Raw genomic sequence first — 24244 nt, 5'->3', positions numbered from 1 at the left:
GTGCAGTTTGATTAATACAACAGTCTTCATCCCCCACAAAAGTATTCAGTGTATTTATATGCCCCAAATTTACCTTTAAAATATCCAAAATGCTTCAAGAAATATTGGAGAAGTTTTGCAGATTGGTATGTGATTGGTAGATATAGATAACTAATTATTTTCTGCCACAGGTAAGTAGCTGATTTCTGACATGGGGGACCCTCTAACTTCAGTGTCTCAATAGTCTGATTCTTAATTAAATTATAAGAAAATGTGCTCAATGGAAAGCAAAGAGGTCATTTTATTTTTGGTGTACTGCGTCTCTTATATATTGAGTCGTCCGCTTGTTTGCTGCAGGTACAGTGGACATTTTATGTTCATTGAACTTGAAGTGACCGCTATAATAAGATTGCATAATATTTTCCTTCACAAAATTCCTAATATCTTTATTCAAAAACAAGGTCTAACACCATAGTTGGTTGCAGCAAGTTTCTGAAAATATGGCACTGGGAAATGCGTGGGGCTAGAGAGAAATGGCAACGAATGATGAAGTGGGGCTTTGCCCACAAAAGCTTATGCTCCAAAGGATCTGTTAGTCTATAAGGTGCCACTGGATACAGATTAACACGGCTACCCCTCTGATACTTGTCATCTCCAAGAAAGGAAATTATGACATTTTTTCAGTTAATGTTGCAGAAGAAGCTGACTAGAATCTTAGGGAACAAAGAAAAGGTATTTCCTTAGCTCAAGAGGTTTCCCTGACAAATATTAAGGCCTGCTGTGTATAACGGAGTTGTAAGAGCTTCTCAAAGAATCTTTTATAATAGACATCTTAGGTAAGTTAACTATGGGAGTTGCTATTAGTTCCTTCTGTAATAGTCTGTTCTATTAGTATTTATGACCTTCATCTCTTTTCACTTTGCTCAATGTAGATTCATCTGCAGATCGAAGTATTGGCTTTGTCTTGTATCAAAATGACAAGTTTTTCCAAGCAGAAACTTTCAAGAGTTATTATGATTATAGCAAACGAGTTATCTCTGGCTATTTTCCTAACGCAACATTCAGTGATGTTCAAATAGTCTTCAGTCCACCGGTGAGTCCTCTTATAAATAGAATTAAGACAAAGGGTGTTCTAGAGAAAGTTACATAGGAAATCTTGCTGTTGCAGCCTCAGTTATTTATCATCCAAATCCCTGTCACACCTACTGGTCACAATCAGTTTGGGCCCAATGAGGCAGACGTTATGCAAATGTAGTAAAGGACAGTCTCTGTCCTCTCAAGGACGTAGCTGTTTTGAGAGAAGGTATGGTGTCTAGAGTCTTTAAAAAGGCTCTAGGGCTTTATTTATCTTTTTTCCTTCTTCAAAAGTACAACATAATTACAACATAACTGCATCATTGTTCAGTTATTGACATGGGAAGGATGCCACCAAGACAGAAGAAGACTAAGGCCTTGTCTACACTGAGAAGTCTAGCTGCTTTAACTATGCTGATATAGTTAAAGGAGGGCGCACATATGAAATTGACCAAGCTGTTTAATACGTCAGCTGTAGAGAGTTTGTTTCGCAGAACTGTCCAGGAAGAAGGACCACTCCACTAGTTAGCTTCACTGTGGTGGGCAGACAGATGTCGTTCTGGTTGAGACCTTTTGTTCAATGTTGTCCAAGTGCCTTCATTATTCCAGAAAGCAATTTCCTAGTCAAAGTAACAATCCCTGGAGATGGCACTGCCCCAATACATGCGTATTTGCTATTTTCAACTGTGTGCCTGGAATCAAAATGGCAGGCACTGGGGCATTGGAATGAAGAGCAGTTTGGACCAGAGCCTTTGTATTACCATGGCTGATGGTGAGGGCAAAAAGCTGAGATGCTTGTGAAATTTGACAACAATTACCTGGAGGTCATTATGTCTGTGGGATGTCAGGGCAGAGTCATTTGCAAAGAGTGCTTCAATGAGAAGTCTCTCTGGTGTCCAGAGAAGAGCAACAAAAATGATCAAAGGTCTAGAAAACATGACCCATGAGGGAAGATTGAAAGAACTGGGTTTGATTATTCTGAAAAAAGAGCCCACTGACAGGGGATGTGATAATAGTTTTCAAGTACCTAAAATTTGTTAAAAGGAAGAGGGTGAAATATTGTTCTTCTTAACCTCCGTTGGGAGGACAAGAAGCAGGGGTCTTAAATTGCAGCAAGGGAGGTGTAAGTTGGAGATTAGGGGAAACTCCCTAACTGTCAGAATGGTTACAGCACTGGAATAAATTACTTAGGGAGGTTATGGAATCTTCATCGTTGGAGATTTTTAAGAGCAGGTTAGATAAACCCCTATCAGGGATGGTCTACTCTAGGTGGTGCTTGGTCCTTTCTGAAGTGCAGGGGACTGAACTTGATTACCTCTCAAGGTTACTATGATTCTATATTTATTACCTTTTTTGTGCATTGGTCTGCATGAATTTTATATTTGAACAACGATTTCTGAAGTTTTAATTTGCATTGTCACACTGTCTGAAGACTCTCAGGACCATGAGTGCCAGCCTCAGAGCAGACTGTCAAAAGGAGGGCAGACACCCCAGATTGTTGGTATATTCTGTAATTTGGCTTAGTCAGCCCATTACCAGGTGTGAATGCTCGAAGTACTATAATAGTCTTCTAGTGCAATCATGCCGTGTCCCAAAGACACTGCAATCTATCTTGCCACCCAGACAAGCTGAACTATGTGATAAATGGTCAGTTACACCAAAAAATCACAAGATACCAGATTACTCTCAGTCCTCAAAGACCAGTCACTCACTCAGGTTGATTTGTATTCTAGGTCACAGACCAAGGACAATACTGGTGACCAATTCTAGAACAAAACTAACTAAAGGCTTATTAGTTAGGAAAAACAAATGAGAGCTAAGGCAGGTAAAACACATGTACAGGTGAGTCATAGTCTGTAACTCAAAATATTAGTACAGATGTAGTGATTTGCCAGTTTACTGCAAGTCTCTCAAGGCTACCAGTAATAACTCAGGATCTTTGTCTTCTGATTCATTATTCCCTATTCTTCCCTATTCAGCACTGTACAAGAACACAGGACTGCAATGGAGAGAAATGTCTGCCCCACCCCCCAGCCCTGGACTGCCGTGGCCTCAACTCAGCCCCAACCCAAACCTTCCATAGACAGGGTACAGGTGCCCCTACAAGAATGCCAACTCTGGAGCTGTCCTTCTGGGGGTGAGAGGGACCTCTACTTCAGCCCCAATGCAGTCCCAGCCTGAACCTGGTGTGATTGGAAGAGGTGCCTCTCCCCTTGACCCACAGCCCAGTTGCTGCTGCAGTGAAAGAGCTCTGTGGGGGTAGTCCTCTCTCTCTCTACCATACTCATGGCTCATCCTGCACACAAAACCCTTTATTTGACACAGCTTGCCCCCTCAGCCAGAGCCCTCACCCTCTGCAGTCCAAACCTCTGCCCCAGCTCTCAGCCCCACTCTGGTACTCTGAAACACTCCCCCCACCAAATGATTTGTTTAGTGTGCACTAATATTCCTAATAATTTAGTGTGCACATCGCCTCCACATTGGTGCATATAACCAAATTAATTTTGAACATGCATGGGGAAAAATTAAAGGGCACACTGGTCACTACCCACGTGGGCTCTTTCTTTGCCAGGCAGAGGGAGAGGAATGAATTTGGACTCTTTGCTCTCTGATCATCAGTCATAATGAGTGCTTGGGTACAAATAAACTGTTATTAGCGCTTTCCAGTTAAAGCTCTTTATTTACACTATATGAGGCTTCCTCAATGTAAATGTTTGATATTACAGTATAGTAGAACACAAAATAATGAAAAAATGCATGCCGCACCCCATTAGTTTTCATAAAGTTTAAACACCAAATGCATTCATACAGATTTAAAAACTGTTTTGATTCTACACTAAACCACAAGTGAATTGGTCTGGTAATTAGCTATGCATTTGTAAGTGTTTAGTAAGGCCTGGGGTGTTGGCAAGGGCTGGCACCTTGTTTGCCAACATCACATGATGCAATTTTTCTGGAAGATATTTGTCCTCGTCCTACAAGCCTATGTGGCTATGCTTGGAGGCTTAACCCTATTAAAGTGATTATTTCACTGTAATAGATCATAATAATGGGGTGAATTTGAAAATAAGTATCACTCATACTGATTACAGTGAATTAAATCCTATCTTTTGTTTCAGTTTATTTTTCACAAAACAGCTGCATAATATACTTTCTTTTATTTGAGCATCTCAGAGTCTTTCATATATGTTAGAAGTCTATTTATCATGCACAACTAAAACAAAGGATATTTTAATAACAAATTTGTATAGTTGTTATGAAAATGTAAAATTGCATACTTATTAAACGTATTAAGCAGCCATATCTGGAGGAGAGTATTAAATGGCTCAGCAGGTTGCCAGTGGAGTGTGGAGTTTTCTACCTTTTGGTTGTAGTACAAACCTAATTTGGTTTGGCAGCATTGAGTGTTACTGTTATCTGATGGTTGCTGTTTGGAACATGGGAAACAAGCTGACCTTTTTGTCCGACTGTCACAGGACATATATTTCTGTCATAATTACCAAAACATTTTCAGCAAATTGCCAGCTTATTAGTAGTCTCAAAAACGTTGTAAATGGCAACTGAACTCTCCTTTTATGCTTCAAATGGAAGGTTGGGGTGTGTTGTCATTTCGTGAGGCCAAATTGTGTTCATGCTGTCCCATGAAGTTGACTGGAAACTGCAAGTGTTGCAGGCTGTATGTGTCAGCTTTCCCTACTGAAACAACAATCTTTGCTAAACTCGGCTTCATTGGTGCATTTTTGCAAAGTGTGTGTTACCAATTTTTCGTCTTGTTTTCACGATCCATAGAACAACTCATTGATTCAACTGCATAACTACGCATGTGTCTTTTGGGATTACAAAGCAAATGACTGGAACACAACAGGCTGCAAAAAAGAAAGCAGCAGCCTGGGATTGAGATGCAGGTGCAATCACCTTACTAGCTTCGCTGTATTGATGGTAGGATGTTTTTTTAACAGCAAATCATTCATCTTTTCTTCTCTGTTTTGGTATCTTTATAATAATTGAACCTCGATATAAGGCCTCTTTCAAATATACAAGATGATACAGTCTTTGCCTTCAAGGAACTAATAATCTAAGAGGAGCAACAGAAGAGTAGGGGAGGGAGAAAGAAAACCTTGCACTCAGGATTTTTTAAATATCAGCTGTCTCCAACATCTCCTTTATGTAGACATTGTCAGCTGGCCAATTTGTTATTGGTATCTTGGTGTCATCTGCACAAAATTCTCTGTCACTTGCACACTCTAAAACCCTTGTGTTAATCCGGCCCTGTCTGGTGTAAAAAGGAGGCACCTTTGAACACTGCCATTCCCCCTTTCTTCCCCCACCCCTTCCACACTGGTCTGGAGCTGCAAGTCCCGGGAATTGCGACCAACGGGAGCAGGGGGGTCAGTTCCTGCAGGCAAGGGCAGTGCAGAGAGCCACCTTCCACCACCAGGGCTGCAGACAGGGATGTACTGGTAGCTTCCAGGAGCTGTGTGGAGCCAGGACAGGCAGGGATCCTGCCTCAGCCCTGCTGCACCACCTAACAGGAGCTGCCCATGTCTTACACCCCAGTGCCCTACCCCATTTCCCACAGCCTAACGACCTCCATGACCCCATACCACATGCCCAGCCCTGAGCCCACTCTAGCACCCTAATGCCCACCCAGACGCCACATCTCCACCCTAACTTATTGCTCTGATCCCACTGTCACACCCCAGGCCTCTTAGCCCCACCTCGGAGCTTCTTGCAACCCAAGCTCCTCATCTCTGGGCCCAGCATAGAGCCCACACCTGCAGTTGGAGCCCTCACCCTCCATCCTAACTCTGCCTCAACCTAAATCCTTCTCCTGCACTCCGCACCCCTAATTTCTGGTACCATCCCAGAGCCTAGGGGAAATCCTGGGCCTCTGCATGTCCACCTACCCCCTGCAGCTTAGCCTGCCTTATCCCTAAGCCCCTGCTGCACTGCCAACTGGAGCCACCAGGGGCTGTTTTTTGACTGGGTCCTCATCTACATTTTAGAGTTTTGTCAACAAAACTGGTGTTTTGTAGCCAAAACCCATGAAGTGTCCACAGCTAAAATGCATTCGGTCAAGAATCAGTAAACAGAATGCAGCAGTTTTCTCGGGAGAGTTAAGTCACTCCTGTACGAGGCATAACATCTCTGTGGACAGATTCTGTCCACACAACAATAGTGTAAATGCCCCGAGGGGCCCTCTGTAGAGCTTCTGGGTGGCCACTCTGTCGAGAGAGGGCTGGGCAGTCTGGCTGCTCTCTGCTGACAGCGCTTTTGTCGGAAGATACCTTCCAACAGTAACTTCTGCCAATAGATCACTGTAGCATAGATGCATCCTGGGGTGTTCCGGTCCAAACCTGGACTTCTGGCAACCTGGTCAGGAGAAGTGACTGCCGAGGGAGCATAGGGATTGACATATCAGACAAATGTTTTACCTGGACAGGTGTCCTGTTTCTGGCACTGGCCAATACTAGGTGAAAGATAGGTGCAAGAAATTTTTAGTCAACAATTTCAGAATAACCTACCATAAGGGAGATTTCTTCCTAACAGTTTTTAGTTAGAGGCTGGGTTATGTTCTAAAGTATGAAAGTTCATATCCCTTCTAAAAATAAAAATAAAACCTCTACCTTATATAACTGATTTTTCTCATCAGCCATATAAATGTCTAACCCAGTGTTTCTTAAACATTTTCAAACCATGGAACATGTATGAAAATTTTCTTCAAAAAATGGTTTTTGGACCAAAAATAAAATACAACCCCCACCCAAACAGCAACATATACAGCAAAAACAAAATGAATAAGTAACATTTGGTTTTAACAACAGAACATACTGTCTTATTGTAAAACTTTGAATTATTTTTCCAGACACTCCTGGCACACCTGCAAGTTGTTCACAAAACAACTGTGTTCCATGGACCATAGTTTAAGCAACACTGATCTAACCTGTTGGGAAACCTTGCTTATACCTTGTGTTAATGAGTTCCATATATTGATTTTTGGCGTAAATTATTTCTTGCATTAATTTTAAATTGTTACCTCTTAGTTTCTTTGAATATCCTTTTGTTTTAATAACAAGAAAATGTGTAGGAATTAATGGCTTCTCTGTGACATTCATTCTTTTGTATATCTCCATCAGATCTGTGCTAATCCTAACACTATTAGATCTCTCTCAAGTACCTCAAAACTACTCTGGTTTTGACTAATTTTATATGACCTGCAAATTTTGGCAGTAGCTAGTAGTAGTCATAACATTAAAAAACACTATCATTCTCACATCCAATTTTCCACAGAAATTTTAGAGAGAAACTACCTCCTCCACTGCATGCATATGCAACTAGATGTATAACTTCTTTATAATGAATAAGAATTATTTTCTAGAGCTTCCAGAAAAAATACAGATACGCAAAACCTCTAGTGATTATCTCACACATTGGTACTGGATTCTCCATTGCTGGTCTGATTATTACTATTGTGTTTCTAATTCTCACCAGGTAAGAGAAAGTACATAATATAAACATTATTTACAAAAATATTTATATGCTAAGCTAATTTAACTTTATGATGCTCTGAAATGGTCTGAAAAAAAAGTGAGTTAAGTCACTTTATAACATCTTAATGTCTTATGACACAGTATCAAGAATATGCTGTATGTTCTAGCAGTTAGCCCGAAGGGCTGGAAGTCAGAAGATCTAGGTTGTTTTCTCATCTCTGCCACTCTCTTGCTGTGTGACCTTGAATGACTCATGTAACCTTTCTCAGCTGTGGTTTCCTTTTTTAAAATATGGAGATAGCAAAGCAGTGAAATTAATTACTAAAAGATATTTTGTCAACTGATAATTGAAACCACTATAAAGTTCTGCAGAGTGTATTACTGGGCCAAATTTGGGAGCTATCGAGCCCTTGCTATGAGATACTGAGTACAGCAAACTCTCGATTTAACAGAAAAGTGCCAGCATGCCATGTACTCTCGGCCACTTCCAAAATTTTTGGGGAGTAAAGGCACTTGGAAGTAGTGCGGGAACTTCAAAGGGCCTGCAGCTACATGGCATGCCAGCACTTTGAAGTTTAACTTCGAAGTTGCCTTGGGGAGAATTAGCCTAATGAAGTGCTGCATATTCACTGCAGCACTTCATGATCAGGCTGATTACCTTGTCCTCTTCAAAGAAGGGGGCAAATGTAGACATAGTGTGAATGTTCAGAAAGATTTCTGTTACGCTGTTTTCTCCCTCTTACATTTATGCTAGTCAGCTTGAAAAATGGCAGAAAAGCAAGAAAATATGTCCCAACTGTTGTACTAAGGGCACGGTCCTGTGATGTGTCAAGTGCCTTCAGTTCTCTTTGATGTCAAAGACAACTGATAAATTTGATAGGTATGTGTGAAAATAAAAGGCACATAGTAGTCTTCGCCAAATGTTTATTGCTGGTTTTCTTTTTTTTTTTTGTTTTGCTTTTTTATTTTTTTGGCTTTGAAAATTCTACTCAATCCTAGGTTTGTGTTAAAAAAGGCTAGACACCCACAGCTTCTAACATGTTAAGTGATACAGAAAAGGACAGAATGTATCATAATTTCTTCTCTTGCTTTGCTACTTTTTTCTTAAATATGTATGGCGCTTATCAACAAACAGGAAAACACGAAAATTCTCAGTTACCTGGATGTTGGTGAATCTCTGTACATCTATGCTGATTTTCTACCTCATCTTCATCTCTGGAATTGAAAACTCAAATGCTAAGAAAAAAGGCAGTGACATTCTCATCCAAAACGTTATGTTTAAATCGGACCAGGCTGATACTCCTGAGAGTGCTTCATGTACTGCTGTAGCTGTCTTACTGCATTATTTCTTGTTGGCAACATTTATGTGGACAGCACTCAATTCTGCACAATTGTACCTACTGCTGCTTAAAACGCTGAACCCCATTCCTGGACACTTCATCTTAATCACATCAGTAATTGGATGGGGTAAGAATTAGCGTTTCATATGCAGAGGGCTTTTCAAAATGTTGGTAATGCATTCAGTGTAAGCTTGAAATGGATTAATCCAATATGCAGGAAACGAAAGTTTCTTTGGTTTGGTTATGTGGTTTAATAGGTAGCCTGCAGTTACTTCTGATGCCCCTTTAATGGTGCATCTGGAGGTTACCTGCTCAGTCTGCTGTCACTTAATAACATGGAGATTAGCAGAACTACAGGGCATATATGCATGCTCATTGTTATGGCAACTCTCCTCTGTTGCATGCAGCAAGAATTTTGGCAACAGTTAAGTGCTTTAGGAATATTTTATCACCTGAAAGAAAATTGTTTCTGATAAATGGTGGCATACTGGAGTCAAATTCTGCCCTTGGAAGAGTATATATGATTTTCATTGATTTCAGTGGGAGCCATGTATCCATCCAAGCAAAAATTGGCTTATATATTATATATTAATTTGTAATAAATATTTAGCATGTCTTCAGAGCATAGCAACAAGCAGCATTCCTAGAAGACAAAATGGAGGGAGGCCAATGGGAGGTAACTACTGAATAAGATAAGAGCCTCTGAGAACTCAGACTCATTCAGTACAGTGTTCTAATAAAGTAGGCGTGAATATCTTAGGCGTCTTTGTCACTAAATAGTTCTAGATTGTGATAAGGGACTAGGATTGCACAGTTGCTGCAAGAGAGCCAGCTGCAGCACAGGAGAGGAATTAGCTTTGTTGCCCAGATGTGGGGGGCCTAGAACAGTGAGGGACAACCTAGACTAGTGAGTGGGCCACGCGATTGTTGTAACTGTGACAGTCTCCCGAGTTAGGACGGTTTTGCTAATTGCACTTGCGTACCTGGAATGTGGGGGGCATGATGATTGAACCATTGGCAACAGTGGAGCTCATGGTTCTCACAGTTGATCTTGCATGCACCAGCCTTCACATGCCCTTGCTTTGGGTGCATGTCACTTTAGTGATACTGGTAGGGTAGACACTAGGTGGATGGAAACCAGTGGAATCTGGCAACCCTGTGTGTGGGCACTGGTAAACAAAATGTCTAATGGGCCACACAAAGAATCGCAGTGGACCACATGCTGCCTGGGGGCCACCAGTTGCCTACCACTTCTCTAGAAGAGATGCTCAGGAAATGATGCACCACAAGTAAAGTCAGTAAAGCTTGGCCCTGTGCTTCCCATAGATAACTACCCTACACCATTCTAAATCCTGCCTTTTCCTTATGGCCACTATCCCCACTTAACTGAGTGCAGGAGGGATACAAAAGGGCCCTTATCAAGCCTTGAGGGTTTTGACAAGTAGGTTTCCCCTTTATTTGGGTATTTCTGCAAAAGCGGGTGATCAAGACAATAAACACTTGTGTCAGAGGAGTAGCCATGTTAGTATCCTCAAAAACAACGAGAAGTCCTGTGGCATCGTACAGACTAACAGATTTACTGGAGCATAAGCTTTCGTGGGCAAAGACTGACTTTGTCAGGTGCATATCATCTCAGGTGCATCTGACAAAGTGGGTCTTTGCCCATGAAAGCTTATGCTCCAATAAATATGTTAGTCTCTAAGATGCCACAGGACTTCTCATTGAATAAACACTTGATCTCTTCCTCTCTCAATTAGGCTTGCCTGCAGTAGTGGTTGCTATAACATTTGGAGCTACATACAAGGATGGCAAGCCATTACAGTACAGACAAGAAGAGTTGTAAGTAGATGAATGATTGCAGCAGTTGTTTTATAATGCGTAATGGTATTCATGATACCTTGGATATACCATGGTAGTATTTGTAGCTAATTAACCAATCCAGTTCTAAACGTTGTAGTCTTTTCCTGAGCAAAACTTCTGTTAAATTCAGCCCAAGTTTTGCTTAGGTAAGGACTTCAGGTGTTGGTCCTTTGTTAGCAAATGTTGACTGGGCCAAAATTTGTCTTGAATGCTCATACACAACCCCTCATTGACTTCAGTGTCAACTGTGCATGCCCTCGGCCTCTTTGAAATTCAAGCCACTTATTTAGGTGCCTAAATAGGGATTTAAGTGCTTAAATTTAGGCATGTAAGTTTTAAAATGTTGGCCTATGTCTCTAATGTCCAGAATTACCCTATGTTATTTGGACCCACTTTCCATATGACTGTATCAACTCCATAACAGGCTTTCTTATAAAATATGCTGGGCTGAGATGGGCATGGTCTGTGGTTGGTGTTAGTGGACAGTACATACATAATCCAAGGTAGATTCTTTCAAATGAGATGTAAAACCAAATCGCTTTCCACCTGGATCACTAACTATCCAATGGTGATCATCTCAGGATTTGGTATTCATGTCTTTGTTGGTCATTTCAACCTTCCTTCCTTGGTCCTACTCAGTGAGTCCAACAGGTTCTCCAGGCCCCTGGGCAAGGTGGGGTGAGGCAGAGGCTCTGTGCCCACCCAAAGGGTGGAAGGGGCAGAGTCTGGGGTAGCTTCTTCTAGGCAGTCCTCGGTGCTGCCCAGAATATGCTGCATGGGACTCTAGTGGTGGCTTAAAGGCAGCAGTGGTCAGGAGCCCTGGGCCCTTTTCACTTGCTGGGCCCCAAATAACTGCCCCCTTTGTCTGCCCTTTGACAGTGGGCCTGGCCCCACTTATCTATTTCAGGAGCTGCCTCATGCGTCTTGCCATGAACATAGACTCTAACCTTTCTGGAGTAGGGGCCTTCCTTTATAGTACACATATATACGGATTCAACTACCGTTGGCTCTCTGATCTTTGACTGGGGATCCATAGGAATATTTTAATATGGACAATAATAATAATACACTCCCACGTCTGGATCAGAGTCCAGTTTAGATGATTGCATTCTGTCTCGTCGAATTCTTCTCTGCAGCTTTGCTTTGATAACATATTCTTTACTTGTCCTGGGGAGAATTTTTTTTAAATAGGTTTATTAATGCTGAAAGTCTGCAGCATTCCATTGTAGATATGACTGCATTTCACTAGTGGGTGAGTGATGGCTATAAGGTCCTCTGGGATCCTTCAGGATGAAAGACGGTATATTATGTTATGGTTTTGCATTTATTATATGCCTGCCTCATCTGTTCAAATGGTCTCTTTTTATGTTTAAGTTGCTGGCTTGCAGCCCTAGATGAACAAGGGAATGTGAGCACAGAGAAGCCTATGATATGGTCATTCCTTTTGATAGTGGCACTCATCCTTCTGATTAACATTGTCATCTTTGTCAAGATCATAGTCTCTGTTATGTGGAAGGATAACATGAATCTCACAAGGTGAGGGGGTGGAAAGAACTGAGATCATTTAGAATATTACAATACATTCTTTCATATGACATGGTCTTAAGCATTTAACAAAAGGCTCTTAATTTAAAAAAAAAAGGTCTCTTCAAAGAAACTACAGACTGAACCCCCTCCAGTCTGGAACTCCAGTAACATCCCTAATCCGACATGCTTTTATTTAGCCACACAACCACTTGTCATGGATGTGACCAAGTATCCTATGGTCCCATAAAGTATGTTTAAAGCCACTGGTCCTGGCTTTCAGTGTTCTCTATTGTTATTTAGCTGTAATTTACCCCTAAATGTCTTCTAAGAGCCCAGTAAGCAGTGGAAGTGTTGCTAAAGTGCTAGATAATATTGACTTCCTGTGGTCCGGGAAATTCTCTGGTCCATCACCAGCCAGATCCCAAGGGTGCCGAGAGAGAGGTTCTACCTGTAGCGTGTTAGAATATCACAAATTGCAGTAGCCCTCACTAGCTCATTAACTTAAGCTAGTGGACCCAATTCTGCTCTGTATTACAATGGTGCACAATAGTGTCTAGACTAGCACGGCTTACTCTCTGTTAATAATGGTACACTTAAGCAGCCTGCATAATTTTTTTCAAGTCAACTTATTTTGAACTTGGTACCATCCACATGACACTGAAGTTCGAAATAAGCGGCTATTTCAAAGTTTTCTCTACCCCGCCTGTGATGAGGGATACTGGAACTGGACTACCACACTTGAAAGAGCACTGCTATTTAGAGCGCTGTGTTTCACCCATGGAATTGCTATTTTGGGGTACATTTGGGGTACATTAAGCTACAGCAAAGCCATAAGAGAGAAAGTTGGCTCTGTTTCTTTCGGCAGTAGTAGACTTTGTCTTCGGAAAATCTGATTCTTGGTCTTAGGTGTTACCGGGTGTCTTTTATAGTTTTTGTCCCTTTAAAAACGTTCACTGATCATTTTGAGCATGACTTTTCCCTCCTTTTACAACCGGTCTCCTATGTTTATGTGATTGAAATGCCCAAATTTGGGCTACACTTTAACATACTTTGGCTCAATTCTCCTAAAAGTGCAGTAGGCCTGATCTAAAGGGAGCCATTTCATCAACTTTTGTGGGCTTTTCATCAGCACAAGCAGAGCAGTCTGGTCCAGTCCACCACACCAGCCAGGTATCTGCAGCTGGTACACACACACACACACCTCCAAGCGCTGGAAGGGACCTCGGGAGGTCATCTAGTCCAGTCCCCTGCCCTCTCGGCAGGACCGATCACCATCCCTGACATCTATTTGCCCCAATCCCTAAATGGTCTCCTCAAGGACTGAGCTCACAACCTTGGCTTTAGCAGACCACTGCTCAAACCACCGAGCTGGTGCACCAGAAGCCAACCCCAGCTCTTCCAGGACGGTTTTTCTCAATCTGCACAGCAGTCCTGCTGGAGGACTGGGCTGAGTGTGGCAGGTGCACCACGGGAGTTGCCAGTGTAGTAGGAAACTGCTCCCTGTAGGAATGTGCTCCCACTAGACTACCCAGCCCCCTGGAGCTGCAGCCGGAAAAGGAGCAGAGCGCCTGTGTAGTGATAGCACATTCCTACAGGGAGCAGTGTCCTGTACCACACACCCGCAGCTCCTCTAGTGTAGCTGCTGCCCCCAGCCACACACCGATGGACTTGTCCTCCCACGGGCTGCTGGACAGACAGAAAAGATGCAGCACCCTAGAAGATCGGGGTCAGGGCTGGTGTGGGGGGTCTGCTCCTTTCCCCACTGTGGCTCATGGATCCCTGGACAGCCCAGCACCGCAGCAAGGAAGAGGCAGAATGCTGGCAACTCCTCTGGCATGGCTGTACCACCCCCAGCCCTTTCCTCCAGCGGGGCTGCCATCAGACCTCAGGTGATGCAGCTGAGTGGAAGGGGCAGTGGCAGTAAAGCTGAGCAGGAGTCACCTCCAGCATTCTGCTCCTTTCGCTGCTCTGGTTCCGAAATCTCCAGCTCGGTAGGAGGAAGGAAGCTCTCTCTCCTCCCCAGGTAAGGGAGCTGGATCATAGTGAGATAATGGGAAGAGTGGGAGAGGGTGGGGCAGGGAAGAATCATGTGAAGGGCTGCATGAAGTCACATCCCTGCCTGCCTCCCACTGGCAAGAAATAGATTCCTCTTGCTTTGGATCATGCTTTAAACTAGTTTTATATGTGTGGGTGACAGTGGATTAATTGCTGATTTACGTTATTATGAATGGGAAAACAATCAAAGCTCCTGTCATAGTCCACTGAGAATTTTAAGCACTTATCATCCCAGGAGTCTAAGATCAGGTCACTTATTTAGAAGTCTCCCAGTGGACTGAGATGTCTGATTTTTGCATTGCAAGATGTCAAAATGTTGACTGTACTATATAATGCGAATTTTGGATGTTATTGTCCTAATGGCATGTATGTCAAGTCTGAAAGCGAATGGTTACTTTTATTTAGCTGGAAGATGCATTGCCTTCAACATGTGTTCACAACACTGTTTAATTTCCCTTCTATAGTTTTCAGAGGTGGAGCTCACCCCAAAACAACCTGATTACAAAATAATCTGCAAACATGGGAGAAGTTGAGATTCAAAGCTAAATCCAAACACCTTTGGAGCCCTGAATCTATAATAGGTAGAACTTTGTGGAAATTTGAATCAAAATAAGAATTCTTCTAGTTTAGCCCAACTGCTAATAGTTTTAAACAGTAGCAGTTTATTTTTTATTTTATTTTATTATTCCTTCCTGCTTCCTGAAGGATTGGCAACTTTTTTCTCTTTCCATATTGAATAATGAAGCCGAGTTCCAACGGTAATCATTCTGACCATATTTTTATCAGTGATTCAGAGCTATGAAGAGAGATTTCCCTTTTGATCTGCTCAGTGGAATTTGAATTCTCTCCATTCTGGACATTAGCCTAGATTACTAGTGAATAGTCCGGAAATGCCGGACACTGAATAAAATGGTTGAATTAGCCAAGACAATGAGTTGTTGTATCCCTACATTTTTAAACATTTACAATGCTACTTTTTTCTTTTTTTCTAGCAATAGAAAAAGATCATTCAGAACCAAGATCGTCGGCACTTTATCTATTGCTGTAGTGCTTGGAATCACCTGGGTCCTGGGCTATATGATGCTAATAGGTGGTGAGGAAGCAAGTCAAGTCTTCAGCATTTTGTTCTGTATTTTCAATACCACACAGGTACCGTTTGTAGCTGTTTCAATAATGATGTATGAGACATTGAAAAAAAGCAGCTAACCTCATCCCTCCATAAGCCAGTATTTTAGTTGATTGTTGGAAAACCATATTGCTTCATACAGAAATTCACAATCCCGGTTTTAAAATGACAGCAAGTTGATGTATATCATTCACAAATCTCTTCTGGTATTATTAGTTAACATGCTCTTTTATTCCGTAGGATGTACAAGGTGATCACTGCAAAGAGTTGTCCATTTTTAGGGGGTTCTCTTTGTACCAGACCTTACTAACAGGGGTTGTGTGAGCTAATATTGGGAAAAATTTCACTAGCTCTGAAAGTGTCAGCAAAGGAAAATTGTGCAATTTCCAATGCTTTGGAATGGGCGGAATGAACCTTCTTTTTTGCAGGGGGCAGAGGAAGGGTGGGCAGTGACCCACAGGAAAATCAGTCAGGGACAACAAAAGAAAAAAATCCCTCACTTACTGAACTCCCAAATGAGAAGCAAAAAAAAAAAAAGAAGAAAGAACTGGGGTGGGGCACAGCTACTCACTTCTCTCACCCTCTGCTCCAGGTGCCAGGGCTCCACTCACTCTCCTAGGAGGGAGGTGGGGAGTCCCACAGGGATTACTGAGGGATGCTGAGGCTCAGAGATTTGCCATGGGGGAAGACCTGAGCCTCACCACAGGAGTGATCAACGTAAGCTGAAGGCCAGATCTGGGCTGTGGGCCATAGCTTCCCCGCCCCACCTTAGGATCTCTAAAACTAGACTGGACAAAGACCTAGAGAAAAATACATGCATCTCCATTTCTCATGAACAATGTGGTCATGCTGGAGTTTTTGCTTTTAACTTCACAGTGTGGCATTCCACACCATTGTATAAATGTTTAGCAGACATAGATGACACCTGTATTTTGCACAAGAAATAAGTGTGTTTGGCAAGGGTTTGGTCCAAAGTCCTACATATTATTTAAATACCCATTAATTCCAATGGTCTAGACCAGAGGTGGCCAACAAATGGTCTGCAGGCCAGAATCCAGCCCAAAGAGCCTTTTCATCCATCCAGTGGAGTCATCAGTGGGACCATTTGGAAAGCTCGGTGTGGGGTTGGCAACCTGTGGCTCCAGAGCTGCATGTGGGTCTTTGAGGAGCCATTTGTGGCTCCAGACGCTGCTACTGCTGACTTCTCTTCCAACTCCCTGCCCTGCGATGCTGAAATAATGGAACTCAATTTAATTGATTTAACAGCCAGCAGGACGGATCTGGCCATTAAACTAATTAAATTGAGTCCCATTATTTTAGTGCAGCAAGGCAGGGAGCTGCCCACGGGGGAAGGGACTAGGAAGGCTGGAGCGGGGGTCATGCGGCCATAAGAAGGAGGAGGCAGTGGCTTGGCGAAGGTGCAGTGGGGGGCAGCAGTGGCAGTGCATAGAGCTCCTGTGCGAGGTAGGTGGGGAGCAGTTTGATGCTGAGTGGGGCTAAGCCTGGGAGTGGGAGGGAGGGCAGTTTGGGGCTGGGAGGGGTTAAACCTGGGTGGTGGGTTTGGGGCTATTTTGTGTTTGGACCCCAGAGCATGTAAAATATTGCCAGGTGGCCCCTGATGAAAAAAGCTTGGCCACCCCTGAGCTAGACAGTGCTCAACATTCAACGGTATTGGATCTCCAAACTCTTTTTTTAACAAGTGCTCTATATGACACTATATATGAATGGGTGTAATTTTTTGAAACCTAAAAATCATCAGGGCTTAGAAACAACAGGCATAATGGCACTTCTCTCAAGCTGCTATTTTTCCTCAAAAAAAAAAAATGGTGGGGGTTGGCTTCTGAGGAAATTATACCAGAATAAGTAAGTCTAAGATTTAGGCCTTGGTATTTTTAAGAAAAGTCGTGGACAGATCTTGAGCAATAAATAAAAATTCACAGCCCCGGATCTGCTTGGGACTTTTACTACTTTTACTTCTCCTGGGGTAGTGATGGTTTGGGAGCCAATGGCTGGCCCTAGCAGTATGAGCTGGCTGACCCCAGCCACCTGTTGCTCTGAGGCCCCTATGTACAGCTGCTGAGATGGTCTCCAGGGTGGGCCCCGGGACTGCTGCTGGCTGCTGCTGAAATGGCAGTCATGTAGGTCCCAGAAAATCATAGAATACATGACATCTGTGATTTCCATGACAGACTCACCTTGGCTGTGTCTACACTTGCATTCCTCTTTTGAAAGAGGAATTCACAGGAATTAACACATATTAACAGGTGTGTCGTGAACATGACACAAGGGCCGTTTCTACATAGGCCACTTTCTTTGAAAGTGGCGTGGTAATACACTGCCCGAAATATGCTAATGAGGTGTGGATGCAAATTCCCCATGCCTTATTAGCATACCGTCACTTGATTCAGAGTCTGGAAGACCGTTCTTCCAGATTCCAGAAAGCTGTGTAGAAGCGTGTCCCCAGGCGGGCTTTCGGAAGGAAGTCCTTCTTCCGGAGGCCCCTTCTTCCTGAAAATTTTTGGGAAGAAGGGGCCTCCGGAAGAAGGACTTCCTTCCAGAAGACCCGCCTCTGGGGGCCGCGCTTCTAAACGGCATTTTGGGGTCTGGAAGAACGGTCTTCTGGACTCCAAATCACGTGACTGTATGCTAATGAAGCACGGGGAATTTGCATCCGCACCTCATTAGCATATTTCGGGCTGTGTATTACCAAGCCATTTTCAAAGAAAGTGGCCTGTGTAGAAACGGCCAAGATGTCATTCTTCCACTCTACTTTGCCCTGGTTGGGCCTCAGTTGGAGTATTGTGTCCAGTTCTGGGCACCGCATTTCAAGAAAGATGTGGAGAAATTACAAAGGGTCCAGAAAAGAGCAACAAGAATGACCAAAGGTCTAGAGAACATAACCTATGAAGAAAGACTGAAAGAACTGGGCTTGTTTAGTTTGGAAAAGAGAAGATTAAGGGGAGACATGATAGCGGTTTTCAAGTATCTAAAAGGGTGTCATAAGGAGGAGGAAGAAAACTTGCTCTTCTTGGCTTCTGAGGACAAAGCAAAAAACAATGGGCTTACAAGGGAGGTTTAGGTTGGACATTAGGAAAATGTTCCTAACTGCCAGGGTGGTCAAACACTAGAATAAATTGCCAAGGGAGGTTGTGGTATCTCCATCTCTGGAGATGTTTAAGAACAGGTTAGATAAATGTCTGTCAGGGATGGTCTAGACAGTATTTGGTCCTGCCATGAGGGCAGGCGGCTGGACTCAATGACCTCTCAAGGTCCCTTCCAGTCCTAGCATTCTATGATTCTATGCAAATGAGGGGAATAAAATGCAAATGAGGTGCAGATTTACATATCTGACACCTCATTTGCATATTATTCTTTCAAAAGAGCATCTTTCGAAAGAAGAAAAGCAGTGTAGACACTGCTCTTTTGAAAGTAAACCCCATCTTCGAAAGAATCCTTCTTCCCATAAAAAAAAAGGAAGGAGGGTTTTTTCAAAGATGAGAGTTCCTTTCAAAAGAGCAGTGTCTACACTGCTTTTCTTCTTTTGAAAGAAGCTCTCTCAAAATAAGAATGTGCAAATAAGGTGCCAGATATGTAAATCTGAACCTCATTTGCATTTTTATTTCCTTCATTTGCATGCCTCTTTTGAAAGAGGAATGCAAGTGTAGACGCAGCCCTTAAGTATAGGGTAAACAGGTGTGTGAATTCAAAGCACTATATGTATATTGTCATAATTCCTATGTGGATGCACTTATTCCAGTAAATTTCCCAGCATGGAAAAGCCCTTATTTCAGTCTTCATGGAAGAAAGGAGAAGAAGCTGTCACAGATCTGCACAATTTACTGTGAATTAGATCTCATTTATGGCTCAACAGGTGAGAGGGTGTTCTGGAAAAGCAGCCACGTTTTATTCCTTAGTCAAGATGGGGCTATAAGAACCCATGTGTATTCAAGTTCCAGTGAGAAGGAGCCAAGCTGAAGGGACCCAGTGAAGCCAAATGGCACATTTGAACATGTGCCCTATCTACTGAGAATTTTCTCAATCTGATGATGGCCTGGGCTAGGCTTCCTTTGTGGCCAGGTCTATGAAGGTCCACCATTCCCCACGCCACCGCATCATCTGACTCTTGAAAAGCACACCGACAGTTTTAAGAAATTGTTGACTAAAATTTCCCCCAGAAGTTTAGTTTCTAAGCATGAAAAAATGATTTGTGCTTCAGAATAATTAAAAACAAAACATTTCATCCTTTTCCCTGGAAGCTGAGTTTGTTTTTTAAGCCTGCAGTCAGCTCTCTAGCCTATCTGTTTCAATGGTTCTGCTGTCTGTGAGACCGGTTTTCCTGAAAGAAACTATTGACTGTATGACAGATATATAATAATAATTTATTATTCATAAATCATTATTATTAATTATTATTATTATTATTACAGAAGTAGCTAGAGAGAGGCTAATCTTGCATCAGAGCTCCATTGTGATAGATACTGTACAAACACATAACAATGAGATTATCCTTGGACTGAAGACTTTAAAATCAGTACATTTCCCAGGTGGGATGTGGTGGGGGAGCCCACGGGGGCAGTTGCCAGATTTCCTGGCCCCCCACTTCTGCTACAAGTCAACAGCAGTGGCTGGAGGCCCGAGTCCTTTACATTGCTGCCAGAGTGCCACTCCACGTATTCTATGCGGCTCTGAAGGCTGGCAGTGCTGAGGGCTGGCCACTTCCATTCCCTCTCCTTCTGCTTGAGGCTCTGCCCCTTGGGGCTGCAAAGCTGGTCCCTCCCACACCTTACCTAGAGAGCTGTGAAAGAAGTTGCCCCCTTCGTACAGTCTAAGGCCAGAGCTACACTAAAAATTGTTGCTGCTATAGCAAGGATAGCTAAGAGTGCGGGGGGGGTGTCGTGGGGGGGCTTGCAACATTTCTGTACCATCAAAAGCCCTCTATTATTCCAACATAAAAGAGCTTTTGCCAGTATAACTTATTTTGCTCAGGGAAGTAGCATAAATTATAATGGCAAAAGCCCTTTTTTGCTGGTATAAGCCATGTCTAACTCTAGGAGGGTTTTCTGATACTGCTGTACCACCAAAGTGTTTCAATGTAGACTAGACCCAGGTAAAAGTGGCATGACCCAAAGGGACACCTCCTTAAGATGTGATTTGTTTTTACAAAGGTTACAAACTTTAAGTGCCATCCTCCAGTTTTAACGAATGGAGACTGCCTTGTTTGGTGTCACCCCATGTTGTAGTATTTAAAGGAAACTCTCTTTTACCTATAGGAGAGGTGGAGAACCTAAGCCCACAGCTGGGATCCAGCCTGTGCCTTGCCTGGAACCTGTTTATCCACACCTCCTACTCCACAGTGGCCCTGACCCAAAAAAGATTCCCTGCGTCTGAGCTATAGTATAGGGTCTTATATAACACATACATAAGCAGGCCTGATATTCCATCCAGAAAATGGCATTACTGTAATTCTTACACATTAGCCAAAATATATAGCATTCTTGTAATGCCATGGTGTCTTGCAAGATATTAATGGTTCATAATTACAGTGAGTAGGAGTAGGTGACTAGTCTAGGATTTGGGACACCCAGCTTCAGTTCCCTGTTCTGTCACATATTCTTTGTGTGACTATGGGCAAGTCACTTAGTTTTTCTGTGCCACTCTTCTCCATCTGTAAAAAAGGGATAATAGCACTTGCCTACCTTACAGAGATGTTGAGAAGATAAATATATTAAAGACCGTGAAGTGATTTAAGATCTACTGATAAAGTGTAACATAATAAATAGGTATTATTATTATTATTCAAGCCAGATCAAAAAGATGTTGGTTAATTTCATTATGATTAACTCTGAGCTTTCATTTATTCCACAGGGACTTCAGATCTGTATTCTGTACACTTTCAGATCACCAATCTTCAAGAAAAAGATCACTGAGATGTTTTCCTATGTCTCAATGCCAGATATACCAATTCACTTGCATTCAAAGACTTATTATTTTGTAAAGTTCCGTGGTTATAAAAAACATGCAGATGAGACCGTCAGACCATCTGAGACGTTTTCAGAGGAAACTACCTTTTCCAACAGTGATCCGACACGATGAGTTAAGATGTAAAAGTGAAGTTTTCTAAGTTTGTTTTACATAGAACTCATTGTTTGTTTTGCATGATGTGACCACGTCTCCGGCAACAAGCAGTGAGCACACATCAGAAATCAATAGGACATACACCAAAAAAATGTAAGGCAAGATAAGAGCTGTGCAGAGCGTATGTATAGCACTTCATTTGTTAGTTCTTACAAGTTGAGTGGAAGGTCATTAAAATGATGCACAACATAGAAGGGCATCTGTCTGACTTAGTCTTGTCTGTTTTTTCTCACAATTCTATCTCTTCCTGGCCTGTCCAACACACACACACACATTTCTACACATGCCGCTTTCCTCAAAAGTGGCATGCTGATAAATGGCCTGAAATATGCAAATGAGGCACAGATGTAAATTCTTGGCGCCTCATTGGTAGAGGGTCACATGATTTGGAGTCTGGAAGAAGTTCCTTCGGACTCCAAAACAGTCTGTAGAGGTGCAGCCCCCGAGGGATCTTCTGTAAGGAAGTTCTCCTTCTGGAGGCCCCTTCTTCCTTCAGGAAATGGAAACGGCCACACAGGCCACACTACAGTGATTTTTTGAAAGGAGTCCTTCCGGAAGTTGTCTTCCAAGAGAACTTCTTTCGAAAGAATGTGTCCACACACAGAAAACCAGACCAAACGAGTGATCTGCTCTTTTGAAAGAGAGCATCCACACAGCCCTGGCTCTTTCAAAAGGACAGGCCAGGGACTGAAAAATCAGGCACCATGAGGACTGCTCTTTTGAAAAAAAAAAGGCCCTACGGAGTGTCTATACATGTTTTCTTTCACAAGAAACTTTTGAAAGAAGTTGCTCTTCCTGAAAGGCTGCATGGACACTAACACTTTCGAAATACATTTCAAAAGGAGGAGCTATTTTGAAAGACTCCATGGAGCGCCTACATGCAAAATGTGTAATTTCTAAATTAATATAGAAATAACATGGCGCTCATTTCAAAGTCCCTAGCCCCTTCCCATTTCAGGAGAAGCACCTCATTTTGAATGGCTACTTCAAAAGAGAACATGTGTAGACACTCCACAGGTTGCTCTTTCAAAAGAGGGGTTCTCCATGGGCCTGGCCAGTCTGCGTGTGGAGAGTCCCTGCCAGCACAAGGGGGGCGATATGCTCCATGTGTCCAACCACATTTGTAGACACAGGGTCCAAGAAACTCCTAGGCAGGAAGCTGAGAGCATGGTGGCGGCTGGCACAGCACGAACTCCCACCAGTGTGCCCTCCATGCCAGCCGATGAAGCCCCAAGCCCCTGCAGAGTATTCATGGCTAGAGGCCAGGAACCTCATACTTCCCAGGAACCTCCTCTGCCCCATCCAAAGGGTCCCAGCAGACCAGCTGGGAGCAGAAAAAGAGGGCTCCCTCATGGAGCAAGGCCAACTCAAAGACCTCCTGGCACTCTCGAGGGATGAAGAGCTGCTGCTCCACACAACAGGGTGGCACCGCAGTGCAGCGGTCTTCAACCACCTCTACACCAGGCTGACCTCCTGGGGCCATCCTGCCCTCACTGGAGACCAGGTGCGGAGCAAGGTTAGAGAGCTGTGGCAGGCCTATTGCCAGACTTTTGATGTGGTCAGTGGCTCAGGGGCAGGGGCCACCACCTGCCCCCACTACCAGGAGCTCAAACACCTCCTGGAGCCCACAGAGGCAGCCCTGCCCACCCACCTGCTGGACATTGCAGCTCTGGACCCTTATTCCCATCTGCTCACAGGAATAAGGGGACTTCGAAGTAGCCGGGGTCCTTTCGAAGAGGAGCCCCATTGGAACGAGCTGCGCGGCGGCGAGCCACGTCAATTTTGAAGTGCCGCGGCCACCCACATGCTAATGAGGCGCTGAATATGTATTTCAGCGCTTCATTAGTAAACTTCGAAATGGCCATTTGCATGGCCATTTCGAAGTTTGGGGCTAGTGTAGACACAGCCGACTGTCTTCACTGTAAAGACCATTAGCTTGATTTTGGGTGCAGTAATCTCAAGATTACAAAATCGCAGTTACCTGACGGGGGTAGTGTCAAGCTCAAATTCAGAAGTTCGATTAAAGGTCAGTGTGGAAGCACCACGCCTTAAAAGCAAATTTATTAGCCTCCAGAGGTGTCCCATATGTGACCCACAATGCCCCTCACTGCTCCGCTCTGGGTGGTGCTCCCCAGTAACAGGAAGACTCTGAATTTCCAAGGGGAGCAGTGAGACTTTAGCTGTGGGCTCGTGTTAATTTATGACAGCCTGAGAAATGGCTTCTTTCTTTCTATGCTGTTAGCGCTGTGTGTGCATCTACCCATTCAAATAGCCCCTGCAGGGAGTTTGTGGTTCTGTGTGTACACTTGCTATTTTTTTCTGTGCCGCCTGGTGCCAGCCCCTGCCCCACTGCACCATGTATCAATAAGGCTGTGCTGGGGGTCATGCTTGCGTAACATGCCGAGAAACATCTTCTCAGCAGTTTACATTTGTGTGCGAACCCCTTTCGCTCCCCCACAGGCGCCACACAGTCTGGGTCTTTCCCGCACTCAGCCACATCACGTGGGTAGCCCCCAACCCAACCCAATAAAAGGATGTGGCTGCCATTTAGTGCCAACAATGCTGCCAGTCACGTGGGAAAGAGATGGCTTTGCTGCTGCCATGGGGAAGTCTCCCCTGGCAGTTAATATACTGGGGGCTTTGCTACCACTGTGGCG

At 43.5% G+C, this 24244-nt stretch overlaps 1 protein-coding gene across 1 annotated transcript in view; it reads left to right on the top strand.

Annotated features, from left to right (window-relative positions):
* Window positions 1-21771, top strand: part of ADGRG7 (adhesion G protein-coupled receptor G7) — a 47782-nt gene extending 26011 nt beyond the window's left edge. The window contains exons 9-16 of the mRNA XM_074983534.1: window positions 912-1072; window positions 4843-4992; window positions 7433-7545; window positions 8680-9011; window positions 10642-10723; window positions 12119-12280; window positions 15319-15475; window positions 21318-21771. Coding sequence (XP_074839635.1) covers window positions 912-1072; window positions 4843-4992; window positions 7433-7545; window positions 8680-9011; window positions 10642-10723; window positions 12119-12280; window positions 15319-15475; window positions 21318-21545 — 1385 coding nt within the window. The 3' untranslated portion in view covers window positions 21546-21771. The remainder of the gene's footprint in view (window positions 1-911; window positions 1073-4842; window positions 4993-7432; window positions 7546-8679; window positions 9012-10641; window positions 10724-12118; window positions 12281-15318; window positions 15476-21317) is intronic.
* Window positions 21772-24244: the final 2473 nt, after the last annotated feature.

The sequence above is a fragment of the Carettochelys insculpta genome, chromosome 1 (genome assembly GCF_033958435.1).
Source record: "Carettochelys insculpta isolate YL-2023 chromosome 1, ASM3395843v1, whole genome shotgun sequence".
Lineage (NCBI taxonomy): Eukaryota > Metazoa > Chordata > Testudines > Carettochelyidae > Carettochelys > Carettochelys insculpta.
This window is presented reverse-complemented; position numbering and strand designations above follow the sequence as displayed.